At 42.1% G+C, this 19,207-nt stretch overlaps 1 protein-coding gene across 2 annotated transcripts in view; it reads right to left on the reverse strand.

The window, feature by feature from the left end:
• Thsd1 (thrombospondin type 1 domain containing 1) overlaps positions 1–19,207 on the reverse strand; it is a 34,212-nt gene that overhangs the window by 7,673 nt on the left and 7,332 nt on the right. The window contains exons 2-4 of one of the 2 annotated variants that reach the window (XM_028782886.1): positions 16,451–16,594; positions 11,851–12,810; positions 1,169–1,327 (exon numbers count right to left, since the gene is read on the reverse strand). In XM_028782886.1, coding sequence (XP_028638719.1) covers positions 1,169–1,327; positions 11,851–12,810; positions 16,451–16,508 — 1,177 coding nt within the window. In that variant the 5' untranslated portion in view covers positions 16,509–16,594. The remainder of the gene's footprint in view (positions 1–1,168; positions 1,328–11,850; positions 12,811–16,450; positions 16,595–19,207) is intronic. The other variant, XM_028782887.1, reaches the window with a different exon arrangement.

The raw sequence follows: 19,207 nt of genomic DNA on the forward strand, positions 1-19,207 counted from the left end.
AGAAAGAAAGAAAGAAAGAAAGAAAGAAAGAAAGAAAGAAAGACAGACCTTTCAAGAGCACAGGTGAGGACCCTGGGAAAGGCTGCCGGATGCCTACAGTTTTGGCTCAAAGGTTCTCCGAGATTCAAACACAGGAAAGCATCTAGTTCCTCCCAATCCCCAAAGGAACTAAGGATGCCTTTGAATCTGGAAACAGAGCATATAAGAAGGTGGGCCTTGGCAGAGGAACTTTATCTAAAGGTCAGGGCCACAACCAAAGCTGGCCAACCAACCAAGCTGCTTCTCAGGGGGTGGCTGGTGTAAGAAAAACAAGGAGCCATCAACACTGTAACTGTGAATGAGAGTAAGTACCATTCAGCTCCACAGAGAAAGCAAACCTAGCTCTGACAACTGACCATCATCTCCGTGGACAGCTTACGTCAAACACCTGTTGAGAATCTAGCAGAGGAGACCTTGTATATGCTTAGAAAATACAGAAAAAATCAGTCCCTGTGAATGGCAAGAAAAAAAAAAATCCCCACCCCTTCTCCCAGATAGAACGGGTAACAAATAAGCTTAGGCCACTGAACAGGGGGACAACAACTATTTCATTTTGACAATTGATGACAACCCCTTTGCGCAATCTCTGAAATGACAGGTATGGGAAATGCAGGGGGAGAAATGACAGCATCTAGCAGGGCATAAGGGCATGTCTGCAACCCAAGCATTTCAGGGGCTGGAGCAAGATGAAAATTCAGGACCATCTCAAGCTACAGAGTGAGATCTGCTCACCCCGACCGCCCCCCCCCCCAAAAAAATCTGATACCAGCAAGATGGTAGAGTACCTGCTGCCAACCCTGAGAGTCTGTGCTCCAGCCTTAGACACCACATGGATAAGGAAGAGCAGATTCTCAAGACACTCTCTGCCAACGATTACTGTATTTTTTAAAAATTACTTAATACGCCTGAATCTTCAGACATATTTCTATGTCGCTTCCAACATTAAATCCTGTCGTCTCTCCAGCAAGTTACTTTCCAGACGACTCCATGTCTTAGACACTGCTAAATACAAAGCCAGAAGAATCGGTAGTCGGAGCAGCAAGCTTCCTCTGAACACACTGATGTTTCCCAGACAGGCCTGGTTGACAAAGGCTCTGAGGAGTGACCAAAAGGAAGCAAGAACACCTACCAGCACACTCCTCCAGGGAGCATGGAGAGGTCTCTGAGGACATTCCAGAGCAGCTGGGTCTGGAGGGAAAAGAAGTGACACAGACACGGCGACGCTCTCGGACAGCATCCCCGCACGTGGTGCTACACAGGCTCCATGGCTGCCATGGTCCCCAAGTTTCTGCAAGGATATAAGTCACGCTTTTAGTGCTAATTCATTTGAGAATCGGAATTTAACTGCGTCCAAATGAAGCAGCGAAACTCAAAGCTCTGGTTTTAAAAGGCTTGAAGTTAAAAAAAAAATTCTTGCAGATGTAAAACTCTATGCTGGTCTTCATCTCAAAACAAAGAAAAGCTGTATAGTCTATAAAATCTTAGCTAGTCCTAGCATTCTTGTGACCCACCAGAGAGCTGAGGTCAAACCGGCAAAGGACCAGCCTACAGAGAAAGGAGAGTCAGGCCCTTCCAAGCAAAAAGGGGCTGCAAACTCCTGTTTGCCTTGGACAGAGTCCAGGACTCGCCCACACAAGCTCATCAGATGAATATATCTAAAATATACTGAATCACTGAGACAGGAGGATGAGAACACACAACCCCAGGGACAAGATAAGAGGGGGAATTTGTACCCACTCATAGCCTCTTCTTCAGGGATCCCACCAAAAAGACTGGGGACAAGCACAGAACTAGACAAGCCTCTTTACGGTGTGTGTGTGTGTGCATTCTTGCAAAGGAAAGCTAAGTCACAGTAACAAAAAGATATCCAGCCTTACAGACCTTTCTTTCCACCTCCTCTGCAAACATCAGCCTCAACCATAGCAAACTGTCATGCCGAGAGCACATGCTGAGGCCAACTGCTTCCACAGACTGGAAAGAAAGAAGTTCCCTGACTTGGGGGAGAGCTGAAAATGTCCTAGGCCTACAGTATTCAAGGCCACACAGATCATAGAGGCCTGCCTCATCCCTGAGGTTTGGATTAAACCACACAAGATGGATATGCACATATGAAAATGTACCACTGCTCTACACTGCAGAGACCAGCAGAAATGCTAAACCCACAAAAATACAGTGACAAAGATGGACAATGACTTCCACCGGCCCCCAGTATATTTGGCACGTTTAAAGAAAATAAATGTGAATACAGGGAACTAGAAACAACTCAACGGAAACATAAGGATATCTCTAAGTAGAATATGTACCCGACAGCACAAGGTAGGAGTCTGAAACACGCCCCAACCCCACCCTGGCACACGTGTTGGGAGCTTCGACCTAATGGAAAGTATTTAAGTCCTAAGGGCTCTGCTAACGTGAACGATGCTAATTAATTTCATCTGGAAGGACTTGGGTGAGCACTCTTTCTCCTTTCCCGCTGTTCTCCCTGATGTCATAGGTGGTAGGTCCTTACCAGACGCAGGCTCCTTGATTGTGGCCTCCCCAGGATCTAGAATTAGCAACAAACCCCAGTTCCTTATATATTTATCCAGATTCAGATAGTCTGTTGGTACATACAGCACCAAGATGCAGTAAGATAACGAGGGGGATGGTGTGAGCAAGAGAAACACAAACAACTGTGGATAACTGGAAGACGCCAAACAGACGCTCATGCATGTAAGTGGAATTCTGGAAGACTTCGGCAGAATAGGGGAGGAAAAAAAAAATCACTTGAAAATATATGTCTTAAGACTATCCAAAATTAATAAAGATACTACAGGACAAATTCGAGATGTTCAGAAAAGATCAAGTAGGAAAACATTCAAAAATAAAAGGAAAAACAAAACAGAGAAATTCTGTTTAGTGACATGGGTCACTAAGTTGGCTTGATGGATAAAGGTGTTTGTCATGAATCCTGGAAGCCTGAGTTCTAAGCCCCAAACTGGGGTAAAGGTAGAAGGAGAGAAGAGGCTTGCAGGATCATACACAAAGGTCCCGGCTCCTAGGCAATTACACACACACACACACACACACACACACACACACGTAAATTTTAAGGGCTGGGAAATGGCTCTGCCAGGAAAGACACCTGCTGCCAAGCCTGACAACCTGAGTTCGATCCCCAGGACCAACTTGGTGAAAAGAAAGCAGCAACTCTACGAGCTGTCCTCTGACCTCAACATAAGGACACTGGCATGATTATACACACACACACATACACACACACACACACACACAACTGTTTTATTTTTTTAAAAAACAAAAAAAAAATGTATGCATACAATATTCAAACTTCTGAAAACTAAAACCAGGCAGGAAGTTTTGAAGGCTGTGGCTGGGAATTAAGAAGAAGATGGAGATACAGCACACACGGAAGAAGGATGAAGAATTACGGCTGAGTTCTCATCACAAACTGTGAAAGCCACAAGTGGAGTCTAGGGAATTCCACAGTCGGTGAAAAATATCTCTAAAAAATAAAGACAAAGCAGTCTTCTCCAGGCAAAGACAGACTAAGAGAACTGACAACCAGCCAGCCTTCACTACTATAAAGTACATAAAGACAAGTGTTACAACTAAAGGGAACACATTTCCAAACAAGTTCCAGATAAACCAAAAAAATGCTTATTTCTTTGTGTTGGTGCACAAACAAACAAACAAAAATCACGGGTTCTAAAATATAACTAAGTCCAAACTGGAATTTTACCAGTGCTAAATGATTAAAACCACAATCAAGCAAAATACATGACAATTATCAGGCAGTGAATGGGAGAGGGGAACTGAGTGTTCTGTTAAACATTTACCTCATGGATAGAGCAACACCTGAAGGCATGTTAGAAATAGCCTTAGTGTTACACATAGGAACACACAAACTGAGCAGCAATACCCCAGCAAGGCAATTGTCGTGTGTGTGTGTGTGTGTGTGTGTGTGTGTGTGTGTGTGCATGGTGTGTGTGTGTATGTGTGTGTGGTGTGTGTGGTGTGTGTGGTGTGTGTGTGTGTGTGTGTGTGTGTGTGTGTATGGTGTGTGTGTGTGTGTGTGTGTATGTGTGTGTGTCAGAATCTAAACTGGGCTAACAACACACACACAAGTGCCAACAAGGCTCCTGTCTCATTCCTGACGTCCATGGTGACTATATCTCATCCCATTGGTAAGAGCCCATTTCACAATCTGATGTGACAATCTGATTAATACAAAGGGAAAGGGGAAGGTTCAGGAAGTAAGTCCTTGCTGTACCAACTACCTTGTAAAAATAAATAAATAAATGAATAAATAAATAAATGTATAGTTTTCTTCTCCCTACTGGATGTTTGAAAAGTCTTAAAAATATATATTGTTCTATGTTTGTCTAAAATTACATATAACACATATAATTGTACATATGTGTGTATATATATATTCAGGTTTTGCCATAAACCATCAACAAAACCTTGGCAACAAGGATGAGTGAGAATTTTTAGTAAGAGATTTCAAGAGACAAAACAATATAGTCTATTGCTGTTGTCCTTGGCTGCCTCCGAGGGGTTGAAGGCAAGTCCTTGTTGCTGAAGAAAGTATGAACTTCAGACAAAAAACTTGGAAAGTCCTAGCTAACTCTGAACTCCCTCCTCCCTGAGGACTAGGTTTCAGAATACCAAAAAAGTGCTCTGTTGCTTCCAAAGAGGGAGGCAATCAGTACTTCCAACTCTGATGCCTGAGGACTGCAACAATGACCAGCATACCAAGGTACTCCCAAGGGTGCAAAAATGGTGCTCTATCTTGGCAGGAACCAACAGCTATCTAATTAAACTTAAGGCCTGGTCCTCAGGAAGGAAATCATACCTGGTACTGGAAACTTAGGTACCCTAGGCTACCCTGGGCTAATGAAGTTATGGATCTTAGAAGAAACCTCCCACTGCCACTTTGCTAAGCCGGAATAATTCCTAACTGCATTCCAGATATTTATCCTTACACTCACAGAGATGTATAGACCACAAACCTCATCAAAGAAACTTGTCTTTGTAGCAAATGGAGACCCTCACAGAAAATCACAACTGGCCAAATATAGAGAGAACACCTGACCGTGGGGTACCCAGCCCCAGCAGACACATCTACAACACAATCCCCGCACCTATGGCTCAGGGGACACCATGAAAGATGGGCAGAAAGACTGTAGGACCAGGAAATCTCCTGTGAGATTGTACCTCTCAGAAAAGACAGGAAAGCCACAGCCATGACTTCTCAACAGCATGGCTGCCTAAACAAGACCAGAACAATGAAAATGCCAATACCTATGCTAATGAGAAGGGGAGAAATCTTTAAAGGTCCCAACCACTAGAAAAAGAACCACAGGCAACCAACAACCGCTAAGAGAAGAATTAGTCTTCTCAGAGATAAGCCCCTCAGTTGGTCAGCCCTGCCATCATATACATATCAGCAATGCTAAACAGGTTCAGTAGGTGGTATTTATATATTTATGTGTGTATGTAGGTGTGTGTATTCATATTTAACAGTAATAAAGAGAAGAATGCCATCCATTTGAAACAGAGTAAGGGGGAAAGAGAAGGGGTTAGAAGGAGGAAAGCCAAGAGGGGAAATGATGTAATTACATTTCAATTAAAATAACATTATTAAAGAAAAAAATCAAACCATTTCCCACAAGTAGACTGGGGTAAAGGTATATTTTGCAACCTCGAGGACTATTTTAAGGTCTAAATCATAAACTCACAGCCTGGTTAAAGTAAACCATAAAAATCTTCAATTAAGCCGGGCAGTGGTGGCGCACGCCTTTAATCCCAGCACTTGGGAGGCAGAGGCAGGTGGATTTCTGAGTTCGAGGCCAGCCTGGTCTACAGAGTGAGTTCCAGGACAGCCAGGGCTATACAGAGAAACTTTGTCTCGAAAAAAAAAAAAATTGACATGACCCAATGTCTGGGTATGTTGGGGTGTAGGTGTGTGTATGTGTGTGTGTGTGTGTGTGTGTGTGTGTGTGTGTATGCTGAACTTTATTTATATAAACACATGTAAATATGTATGATATATAAAAAGTGTAGGTTAAAAGTAAAAGTGTAGGGCTGGAGAGATGGCTCAGTGGCTAAGACTACTCACTGACTGCTCTTCCAGAAGTCCTGAGTTTAATTCCCAGCAATCACAATTCCCAGCAATCACATGGTAGCTCACAACCATCTGCAATGGGGTCTGATGCTCTCTTTTGGTGTGTCCGAAGAGAGCAATGGTGTACTCATATACATAAAATAAATAAATCATTTAATTTAAAAAAAGTAAAAATGTAGAAGAAAATACACCTTGTGATCACTGAAAGGAAACGATTTTCTATATAAACAAAAGACAAAACTGTCTGTAGAGCCTGAGATAGTACCTGGATACAGAGGAACATCGCCGGACAAATGAGTCAGTTTACTCTTACCAATCCTAAAGGCAGAGCCATGTATAAACAGAACTTCAAAATACACACAAACCTTCCCCAGACAGCTTCCTTCCCACTTCTGCAGTCCTGGGACATGCAACCCAGAGCCCCTGGCCTGCTAGGTAACAGCTCTACCATTGAGCTATATCCTCCAGATAAAGCTGTTGATAAATTCAAACTTCTCTTAGAAGCAGATACGAAATCACTGCCACACATAATAACTTATTTCTTATTGAAAAGTCATCCATGCTGGGCAGTGGTGGCGCACGCCTTTAGTCCCAGCACTTGGGAGGCAGAGGCAGGTGGATTTCTGAGTTTGAGGCCAGCCTGGTCTACAGAGTGAGTACCAGGATAGCCAGGACTACACAGAGAAACCCTGTCTCGGGAAAAACAAAAACAAAAACAAAAAACAAACAAAAAAACACACAAAGCCACAAACAAACAAAAAAGTCATCCAAACTCTTCTCTCTCTGTACCCACTCAACCCCAGTATCTATCAGATCACTCCAGCACTACAAATCCTCCATATAGGAATGTCTCTTCAGGTACCATGGACGAAAGCTTCCGACCCGACCTCAGGTAAACAAAGCATTACAAAAACACAAGGAAAATGTGTAGGGCAGGTGCCATCTTGGAGGAGCCAAGGAGTGAGTCATGGAATCTGAGTTCGTTAAGGTAATTAAGTCTCTGAGGATTTTTTTTTTCACAAGAGTATGAGCCTTTATAAACGAGCAGTGTGGACCAACATCCAACTGAGATGTCGTAATGATATTCCATACAGAGGTCCAGCTGAACACAATATTGGTTCTGTGCCTCTCGGCTTACACTGCAGAGCGTCCAGTCCCGGGGAAGAACAATGACTAGGCTTTGTGGGCCAGGCTTCTGAGCAGTTCATTCACTGAACGTCTCGTGCCTGTAAAGCTCTGGGAATCTCCCGTGAAAGTCTCTCTGTGTTTACCTCATGTGATTTCTCCTCTAAAAATCTACTGGGAATTCTGTTACTATACAATCTGATAGAAGAGTCGATCTGCGTACAGTTGATTGATCCTTTTCTCCAGTTCATGGTTGAGACCACGAAATGGAGAGTTAGGAAGGACAATAATCCTCTTGTTTCTCTAAGCATACCAACGAAAAGCCCGAGCTTGTTAAGTTGAATTAAAAACAAAACAAAACCATGACCCAGCTAGATGCTGTTTTAAAAATATGTTTAAATGTTTGTAAACGTAAGAATAACTTCTCTAAATATATAAAAGTCATTTGTGAGATAAAACTGACAATTCCCTTCGTGGGAACCAGAGAAATCTATTTTGATAAAAACATGAATCTTGCCGGGCAGTGATGGCACACGCCTTTAATCCCAGCACTTGGGAGGCAGAGGCAGGTGGATTTCTGAGTTTGAGAGTTTGAGGCTAGTCTGGTCTACAGAGTGAGTTCCAGGACAGCCAGGGCTACACAGAGAAACCCTGTCTAGAAAAAAACAAAAACAAAAACACGAATCTTAATGTTTAAAAAAGTATATCTCATTTTAAAAGGTTGTGTTTGGGGCTTAATGGGCCTGAATCCGAATCCATCCTCAGTGCCCACGTAAAAGCCAGGCATGGTACCTCTGCCTGTAACTCTGACACCGGCATTGGTAGGAGTGGGCAAATCCTGAGAGCAACCTGGTCAGTCACCCCAGCTGAACCTGAGCATCAGGTTCAATAAGAGACCCTAGATCAAGAACAACAAGAAGATGGAGAGAGAGGAAGTCTCCGGAAGGAGGTGCCTTGTGATAAAACCACCAGCCCTCACACATATGTGTGACACACACTGACATCTACCATACAGATGACGTGCTGTTCCCCTTGAAAGCAAAGGCATGGCTCAAAGTTCCAACAAAAAATAAACATTTAAACTAGGTTTGGTTTGGTTTTTGGTTTTTTGAGACACAGGGTTTCTCTGTGTAGCCCTGGCCGTTCCAGAACCAGTTCTGTAGACCAGGCTGGCCTCAAACTCAGAGATCTGCCTGCCTCTGCCTCCTGAGTGCTGGAATTAAAGGCATGCGCCACCACCATCCAGATCTTTTTTTAATCTATTTCTAAATAGAAATAGCTAAATAGGAATTAGCTTAGCTCAACTAAAGCAATGCTCAAACTTACCCAGACAAATATTTAAATGCCTTATGTTTCAGATACCTGAAAATATTAAACAACCTTGAAGAACATTCTCTAACATGGGAATTCATATAGACCATACATGAAGAGCAAGATGACCACTGTTCCAAGTAGCTGTTCTTTGTGAATGAGGGGTTATTTCATTTGGTCCTCTTTAGATGTCCACAGATATATACATACTTAAACTTCTTTGGCCAGGTAAAATGCCTTTCCAACCATCACAAGAGAAATCAATTCTGAGTGAGCAAAATTTGTCTGGTATGTGATAAGGAAAAAGTGTTCTTGTTTCTAAGGCCATCTGAAGGACCAAAGCTGATGAAATACTGACCTTTGTAAGACACTGTGCTCCAGGGACCAAGGTAACTAAACAAAACATGCTTAGAAGAAAACCCCACAGACTTTAGTGAGAACCAGGGATGCCTGGGAAAAGCAGGTAGATTTTCTTTGCACAGAGCAAGGCTCACTTCTATTGACCAAATTATGTTCCCTGCCTTGCCCCCAGCCATTGGACTTAGAAACAGTTATAGGTCTTCCACGAGGGCCTCATAGTCCAGGATGAGCAAGGAAGTAAAACACCAAGCTGAAACTTTTTGTTGTCTTCTGTAGGAATTGACAGTACGGAAGGTGATGCAGGAGAGTGGTAAAAGCTATTCGTCAAACTGTCTGCTTAACTTCTGCTTTTTGCTTGTCTCCTGGTGCTGGGAACAGAACCCAGGGCAGATGCCGCTACTGAGCTAGATCCCCAGTCCCCGCAGCTTGGTGTTCTTACTCTTCTTTCAAACATCCTGAGCAAATCACTGTGCCTTTATTTCCTCATCTCTAAAAGTGACACTACAATGAGCCTAAGCTACAGGATTATAAGGCCAGAACAGGCTAATATTTACAAAAGGCACTGAGGACAGTACCAGGAACAAACTAATCACGTAAAGACTGTGAGTCCCTTTTGGCAACAACCAAAATGTACCATATCCTAGGGTCCTAAGACATATTTAGAAAAGGAGACAGAAATAAACACGTTATTCCATTTTCAATTAACAAGAAATTCAGTGATCAGTGACTCACAGGATTTGCAGTGAGGAGGCTGGTGGGGGGGGGGATTATGAGTAAAGTGCTGCTACCTGGGGCCCTCTCCCCAGCATCCATGTGAAAACCTGGGGACTCATTTCTCAGGAGCCACCTACTTTTGTTTGTTTGTTTGTTTGTTTGTTTGAGATATGATTTCTCACCAGGTCTTGGGTCATCTTGATTAGGCTAAACTGTCTGACCAGCAAGGCCCAGGGATCCCTATGTTGATGGCTCCCAGGTTTTCACCCATACAGACTAGTTAGAGTTCATGGCGCTAGAAAGAACCTTGCACATTACCAAAGGAGAAAGGCAAACACCAACAGAGCTACAAAACCTCCGATCTACAATGGTGATCTGCCTGTAAGATCTGCTGTGTGACAGTGGCACAAGATTTTTGGGACGAACCAACCAGTATCTTATTTGATTTAAGGTTCACTCAGTGAGATGGAAACCATATCTTATGCTGTCACCAAGAACTTGAGACTAGATAGGTCAGGAACCTGGGAGTGAGGGGCGTGGGGAGCCGGGAGAAGGATTGTAGCAATAAACTGACTACTAATGACATTCTGCCCTGCTCATAGTTCAGTGCGTTGTTCAGTCATCAGAGACACTTCCTCCTGCAGCAGATGGGAACAAACACAGAGACCCACAGCCAGACGATACGCAAAGAGTGAGATAACGCGGAACACTCAGCCCTAAACAGAATGTCTCCATCAAATTCCTCCTCACAGAGCTATGGACTTTGCAGAAGCGGAAATGGAAAGAGCCAGGGCAGACAGAAGACAAGGAACACAGCAGGACAGATGTGCATATGAACTCTGAGACTGGGGCAGCATGCACAGATCCTGCAGGGGTCTGCACCAGATGGAGTCTCAGAGCTGAGAGAAGTGAACACATCCCCATCCCTAACCCAGAAGCTATCTCAATTGACATCCATGTGCAAATAGAAAATCAGTTTTCTCCAAGGGAGTCTCTCTGGCCCCATGCCCACCAGTAGACAGTTAACCCAAAATGAACTCAATGGCATCTTTGGAAGGTCTTTGTTTCATAATGTTAAGTTGGGATTTTTTTTTAACCTTACATGTTCTTTGTCTGGCTTTCAGTTTTATGTTTTAATGGGATTCCTTTGCACGGGCATCTGTGCGTCTTAGTCTTTTTCTTTGGCTCTTTTTTCTGTTTTTTTTTTTCTGTTCCAATTTGTTTGGTTTTGTTTTACAATATGTTATTTTATTATTATCATTCCTTGAATGCATGTTTGTTTTCTAATGAGAGACAGAAAGGGTGTGGCTCTGGATGGGAGGGGAGAAGGGGAAGAACTGGGAGGAGTAGGGAGAGGGAAACCATAATCAGAGTATATTATAAGAAAAAAAATATCTGTTTTCAATAAAAGAAACTATAGCATCACCCCCAAGGGTCAAAGGCCATCCTGATAGAAGGGACTAAAAGCTGTAGGAACCGTAAGTTGAGAACAGGAGTGAGACAGTATCTTTTGGATGTGGCATGACCCCTGCACTCAGGAACCACAGCAGCTGTGGCTGCCTGAATGAGATCACCATGGAGTGTGGGGGGGGGGGGGGTCATGAGCCTCCATTGCTAGCTGAAGAGCTACTGACCATTAGTAGTTTTGGAGGGAAAGAGAAAACCTAGAGGGGTGATGTGCATCTGATTACCATGGTTACTTGTATAGTTCCCCCGGCCTCTTACCTATCCCACAATCCATACCCACAGACTCAACTAGCTATGGATAGAAAGCCTTCAGGAAAAATACCCCATCTGTACTGAACGTGTCCAGACTCTATTCTTGTTATCGTTCTGGAAACAGTGTGGAATAACAACTACTTACACAGGACTACATGGTTTACACATAACCTAGAGACAACTTGAGGTTTACAGGAAGTGGTATGTTGGTTTTATATGAATACTAGGCAATGTTGTTATCTCTGGATCCCCAAACCAATCTCCCACAGAAACTGAAAGACGACTATGCTCTTAATTTTTCAGGAAAAAAAAAAAGACAATAACACTAATTGACATCACCTAAAGGATGAATGAATCATGAATACCATGGCTCACCTAGATCTTATCAATTTTGATTACATGAAGGCACTGATTTGATTTTTTTTTTTTAAAGGCCAGGAAACCTCAATACCAACCTATATTTCTCTGAATTAGCATGCATTCCTTTGCAGAAGAATGGGTTTTCTTCAAAATTCCAAAGTTAAAGCAGTATTTGTTCTTCCCTACATCAAACAGAGTGCAGTTAAACACCGTTCTCCTCTCTCCCAGGGGCAGCCTGTTTTCAGCCATCTGGAAAGTCCTCTCCTCCGGGTGTTTGGGGGCCTCTTTGTAAACAGCCAGCACTCCTTGGACGAAGACACAAGGAGGTGGCAGTACCGTCACCTCCAGCACGGACTCACAAGTGACTTCCGGTGCCATCATCAATTTATATCCAAATTTTTGGGCCAAGTCAATAGGTCCCGTAGAAGTAATGACTGAGTCTTGACCCAACAGCCTCAGCATCACCGTAACATAGGCCTCCACCCCTATGGGTGCACAGCCAAACTCGACCCACTGACCTTGAGTGAGTTTTGTCCTTTTGCTGGCTCTGATCTCCAGAGGCTGTCCTAAACTTGTTCTTGCCTCGGGAAGACTGTCAGTGAAAATAACATCCACCAGCAAGTCTGGCTTGTCCACAGGAAACAGACAGAGCGGTTGGGAGGTAAAAACGCCCACTTGGAAGGTGCCTTCTGTGGCCTTGGCTGTCCTATTTAAGTCGATGTGAAAGACAGGCCATTCTACCTTCAGAAAGGCACTTTTCTCCCAGAGGGGAACTTGCGTGCCATTGTCTGTCACTTCCGGGATCATTACAAACCAATAGTCACCAGCCTCCTTGAAGTGGAAGCATTCGAACTGGAGTGTTCCCTGGGCCTGGTTGGTCAGGAGGTACTTTGTGGTAAGAGTCCTATTGGTGTTGGCCTCCCACAGCATGACAGACACATTCCTCAGTGTTGCGTTGACGTCATTGAGGTAGTGGAAACCCACTGACACCGTTCTGTCGCTCAGCGCCACATGGACTGGCTCTCGTAAGAGGAGGTATTCGGCTTCTCCAAGGACTGAAAGGAAACGAATGGTCAAAATTGGATTTTAAAGGATGCATTTGAGCAGGACGATGAGTGATACAACAAAAATAGCTTTTTTCAGACACCAGAGACTGTGCAACCATGCCAAGGATGTTATAGAATGACACACAGCCCCTAAGAGGTTGAGTACCCGGTTTGTCCTTTTCTATGCCCTCTGGTCTCTCCTCACCCTTATACTTAAAACAGTGAGTAGTGATAGGTACTCTGAAGTCACAGTATTCACTTCTAACTGCGGTAAATGACAGTGAAGATAAAAGAACAACTGACAATTCTCAGTCCTTCACATTTCTTATTTTAGTCGCTTTTCTGGTGTTTAGGTATGTGGGAAAATAGACAGCAGTTAGAGAATGTTTGATCTAAATAGTTCAATTCAAACTACTCTAGATAATTTTAAATGTAAGATACTTAACTTCTCTTCAAAGTAATTGTTGTCCAACATTCAAGATAAGTATTCAAAAATTTTTACCAGTAAAAGACCAGGGTTCACCACTTTGTTGAAGAGAGAATTTTCAGGTGGACAAGAGATGCTATTATTTTTTCATTGATCACCCATAATAGCATGAACATTTCTGAAATAACTAGGCATATCCTTGGCAACTTTAATGACATGACATCAACCGGTACTGGCATTAATAGGAAAGATGACTATTAATTTCCCAAGTACCATTCAGTTATGATCAACCATATCTTTAAAAAAGAGGCCCAGCAAAGCAGCTGAAATGGTACAAAGAATGCAGACACATAAGAATCTTTGTTTCTTTTCTGAACAGGATCCAAATACATATCAAAGCAGGCAGAATTTGGCAATGCAACAATCAGCTGGTTCACGTCGGGGTAAGACATTATTCTGTAATGAAAGAACTTCCAGGACCCCTATTTGGTTTGAAAAAAAAAGTTTTATAATTAAAAATTTATTATTCTTACTGTATATACCCATCCACATATAATATAAACATAGCACACTGCACATGTCTAAAGAGGCTCGTGTATTTTTGTTTGCACTTGCCATCTTTAAACTCCCCTTGTCTGTGTTTCATCAATGCTTACGAGAGTCAGCCCATGAATATATCAACACAAAGATCAGTCAGCACCTCATCCGTTTCCTCCTAGAGACTGAAATAAGATAAATAAAACTCGGATAGATTTGAATACTTGATCATACTCACTTGAACGTCATAACAGGATAACATTTGCTTTGTTTTGTTTTGTCTATTTAGGAAAAACAGAAGGTGAAGAATATTCTCTTGTACCTGTAGACAATGTGAGTTGAGGGAGGTGCGCACTAGTGACCAAAGAGGCTCCCACACTTGTCACAGACTAGACAAGGAATTCAGAGGCAAAAGAAATTTTCAAGAGTTTCTTTCAAAAAATATCTAAGTGTGTGTGAGTGAGAGTTCAAGAGAGAAGAGAGAATGTATGTATGTATGTATGTATGTATGCATGTATGTATGTATGAATTATGAATGTATGCATGTATGAATGTATGAATGTATGTATTATGCATGTATACATGTATGCATGCATGTATGTATGAATGTATGTATGTATGTATGCATGTATGTATGTACGTATGTATGCATGTATGTATGAACATATGTATGTATGTATGAATGTATGTACATATGTATGCATTCATGTATGCATGTATGAATGTATGTATGAATGTATGTATGAATGTATGCATGCATGTATGTATGCATGTATGTATGCATGCATGTATGAATGTATGTGTGTATGTATGCATGTATGTATGTATGTACGCATGTATGTATGTATGCATGTATGTATGTATGTATGTATGTATGCATGTATGTATGTATGAATGTATGTATAGGTGCCTAGAGAGGCCAGACACATTAGATTCCCTCCTGAAGTTGGAGTTACAGGTGGTTTTGAGCCACATAACACAGATGCTGATAACATAGCTCGAGTCTTCTTACTTGCTATTAACTGCTGAACCATTTCTCCAGCCCCATTAAAATCATTTTAATTTAAATTTGAAGGGGGCAGGGTGGTTCTCTAGTGCATCTTAAGATAAAAAGGCACATGTCAGTCCATTAATGTATTAATTACCGAGTTTCTGTAGTTGTCATAAAAACATCATAGCCAATAACACCTTCGGGAGAGAAGAATTTATTTCGGCTCATTACTGAATAACTAATTCTGGTGTTTAGGTATTAGTTGGAGGGAAAATATACAATAGTTAGAGAAAGTTTGATTTAAGTGGGCATAATAAAAACTGCTCCAGAGTACTTAGAATGTAAGTTGCTTAACTTCTTTTCCAAGTTATTATTGTCTGATATTCAAGGTAAGCACTTAGGAATTTTTACCAGTAAAAGAACCCAGTGTTTTCTGCTGGGGTGAAATGGGAATTTTTAGGTGGATGAGAGATGCTATTTATTTATTCTTCATTAGTCACCCATAATAGCATGAACATTTCTGAAATAAGTAGGTACATCACAGTCCATCGCTGAGAGAAGTCGGGGCAGGAATGCAACCCAGGAACCTGGAGGCAGGAGCTGATGCAGAGGCCATGGAGGGGTCTTGCTTACTGGCTTGCTTCTCATGGCTTGCTCAGCCTGCTTTATTATAGAACTCTGGACCAGCACTTGCCCGGGTTTGACACCACTCATAATGGTCTATCATTAATCAAGAAAATGATGTACAGGCTTGCCTATAGCCCAGTGGGATTGCTTTGTTTAGAGCTAGGGTTTCATATAGCAATTCTCCTGCTTCGACATCCCAAATGCTAGGAACACAAGCAGGCATCATGCCCAATGATCCAGAGTCTATTAGAAATGACAGAGATTATCAGTAAGGCTGATCAGATTCTGATTTAATGGGAGTCAATTTATGAAAGCAACATGCATGTCCAACTGAAAAAGAACAACAACAACAAAAAAAACCACAGTGGATGGATCACAGTAGAGAACAGAAGGTGTGAACTGGAGGAAGAACTTGCCACCGTACCCCAGAATTCCTGTTTGTATGGATGAGAAGACTCTCATTCTGAAAGCTACAATCTGGTCCTACTACATCCTAAAACCACACTAATTGGTGCTTTGCTTTGTTTGCTTCTTCTGTTCCCTCATTTCCCTTTCTCCTACATATTACAGAATTTAAAGTAACTGGTATATTCATAAAAACATGTGTATGCACTCACAACTGGATAAGCCAGAATGATAGATTTCATCTACATCCAGTAGATATGAAAGGGTAAAAAAACTTATGGAAATATCTTTTTTTGCCAGACATGATGGCATACACCTTTAGCCCAGTGATCAGGAAGTATATATAGTACATTACAGGGGTTACATAGCAGGACTCACCTCCAGCAGAAAAGAGAAGGGAGGGAGACCAAAACGTAATATGTTTGTTTTCATTTGCTTAATAGTAGTGAAGTTTTATTAGTTGAAAATACATTTAAATTGAAATTTGAATCAATTAGGCAAAATCCCCAGGGTACAGTACTTCCAGAGAGACCAGGGCACCAAGGCTGTGGCTTCGAGAGAGTTCAATTGATCCACTCCACCTCTCCCATGCAGGGTAAGCAACCACAGTGCCTTTGGTTCCCATGGATACCAATAGCTGGATGTATTTCCACCATACTCACCATAGTCACAGAGCACCACCAGCAAGAGATTTGAAAAGTCTTTCAACATGGGTTTCATTCTGATCAGGAAGATCCCCGGCCTGTGGTCTCCTCATGGCCTTTCTCACACCAAAATTGTGGGATTTTTTTTTCCCCCAAAAGCACCTGAAATTAGAAACCTAAAATTGAAGAATCTATGATTCATAGAACCATAAAACCCACAAACGGCATTTGTTCACAAAGCCACAAAGCCAGGGACTGGCTGGCTGGCTGTGGTTAAGAGTGATTCCTACGTTTTCCAAGAGGATCAGAGGTTGGTTTCTAGCACCCAAGTTGAGCAGCTCACAACACATGTGTCACTTACGCTCCTCTTCTGGGCTTTCAAGACACCTGCACACATGTGGCATGCACTCAAGTAGACACACAGAAAAACATTCACAAATTTAAAAATAACCATTTTTTAAATGGAAAAGCCATTCTAAAAAGTCAAACTTTCTAGGAGGCACTAGAAGAAAGACAGAGGAGACACTAACTTTCCTTGGAGCGAAGGCCTATAACTACCTAGTCTAGAACATTCGAGCATGCTCCATGCCAACAGAACACCCCCAGCTTGAACCTGTGTAGCATACCCTTTAGTGAAAAGTCTGTTACTTGCTTAACTGTATCAAGGCTAATAGCTAACCTGGGTGGCATACTTTCACACTGATTATATGTTTGGCATTTCACACTGATCGATTTAATAAAAGTCTCCAAATTTTCATTTAATATTGTACTATGTATACCCAAATCCTCCTCACGTGGATCCCACAAACGGGTTATTAACCTTTGCTTGCAAGTTCGTGTATTATAATGACAATGGTTGCTCTGTTCCTTGATCCCTATGAGCTCTGTCCAAATGTTGAGTTCCCTTAAAAAGATACTCAGGACACTTGTCTGGGACTCAGCTCAGCTATGACCTGCTCCTCACATACAGAGTGCTCTTAGACCTGTCACTATCTGCCAGCCTGGGTCCCACCTCCCAGCCCACTCCATCTCCTTGGGACTCAGCCTCCTGCTGTATACCCAGGATTCCCATAGTTCTGCCACCCCTTTCATCCATCCCTCCTATCCCATCTTTAGAACCTGCAGAACTGCTCTCTCCTGGGGAGAACCTATAACCACCACACTCGGTGAGACTCTAGGACCCCACAACTGTCATACAAGATGGGGATACAGATTGGTACAACAGCAATCAAAGACTGGAGCAGCATTTGAAAAAGTCAAGATCAGATATTGCAGTGGTTTGAATATGCTTGGCCCAGGGAGTGGCATTATTATAAAGTGTGGCCTTGTTGGAATAGGTGTTGCCTTGTTGGAGGAAATATGCCACTGTGGGGATGGGCTTCAAGACCCTCCTCCTAGCTTCCTGGAAGCCATTCTTCTGTTTGTCTTTGGAACAAGATGTTGTAATCTCAGGTTCTCCTTCACCATGCCTGCCTGGATGTTGCCTTGCTCCTGCCTTGATGTTAATGGACTGAACCTCTGCACCTGTAAGCCAGCCCCAATTAAATGTTGTCTATAAGAGTTGACTTGGTCATGGTGTCTGTTCACAGCAGTAAAACCCTAACTATGACAGATATCTACAACAAGACACATTTCAAGTGATATACCTCAACATAATAAAGGCAAAATACCATAATCCCTTAGCTAGCATCTGACTAAACAGAGAAAAACATAAAGCATTTCCACAAAACCGAGAAAAAGAAAGACAAAGCTGTCTACTTTCTCTATTCCTGTTTAATACTGTACTTGAAGTCTTAGCTAGAGCTGTAAGACAACTGCAGGATCTCAAGAAAATACAAAGAGGAAAGGAAGGAATTGCAGTATCATTATTTAGTTTGATTCTATAAGTAAAAAACCCTAAAGATTCCACCAGAAAATTCCTACAGCTGATAAACACATTCAGCAAGATAGTAGGGCACAAAATTTACACACAAGACATAGATATATATAATATATATAGTATATATCATATATTGTCTTAGTCGGGGGTACTATCACTGTGATGAAACACCATGATCAAAAGCAAGCTGGAGAGGAAAGGTACATTTCCACATCATAGTTCACCATCAAAGGAAGTCAGAACAAGAACTGAGACAGGGCAGGAACCTAGAGACAGGAGCTGATGCAGAAACCATGGAAGGGTACTGCTTACTGGCTTGGTCCTCATTGTTTACTCAGCCTGTTTCTTATAACACACAGGACCTTGAACCTAGGGATGGCCCACTCACAATGGCCTGGGCCTTCTTCATCAACTACTAATTAAGAAAATGCCTTACAGCAGGATCTTATGAAGGCATTTTCTCAATTGATGTGCCTTCCTTTCAGATAACTCTAGCTTGTGTAAAGCTGACTCAAAACTAGCCAGCACACATATAAATATAATATGTATAAAATATACATACAAACAACACACACACTGAGAAAAAAATACAGAAAACAATACCTTTCACAACGGCCCCCTCCCTCAAATAAAATATCTTGGGATAACGCTAGCCAAGGAAGTGGAAGACTTATATAGCAAAACCTTTAAGACATTGAAAGAATAAACTGAAGAAGATATCAGAAGATGGACACAGATCTCCCATGTTCATGGTGGTATTAATGTTGTGAAAATGGCCATCCTACCAGAAGCAATCTACGGATTCAATGCAAACATCATTAAAATTCCAACATAATCTTTCACAAAAATTGAAAAAAACATCTTAAAGTTTATGTGGAAACACACACACATAAACC

The sequence above is a fragment of the Grammomys surdaster genome, unplaced genomic scaffold (assembly GCF_004785775.1).
Source record: "Grammomys surdaster isolate TR1022 unplaced genomic scaffold, NIH_TR_1.0 919, whole genome shotgun sequence".
Taxonomy (NCBI): Eukaryota; Metazoa; Chordata; class Mammalia; order Rodentia; family Muridae; genus Grammomys; species Grammomys surdaster.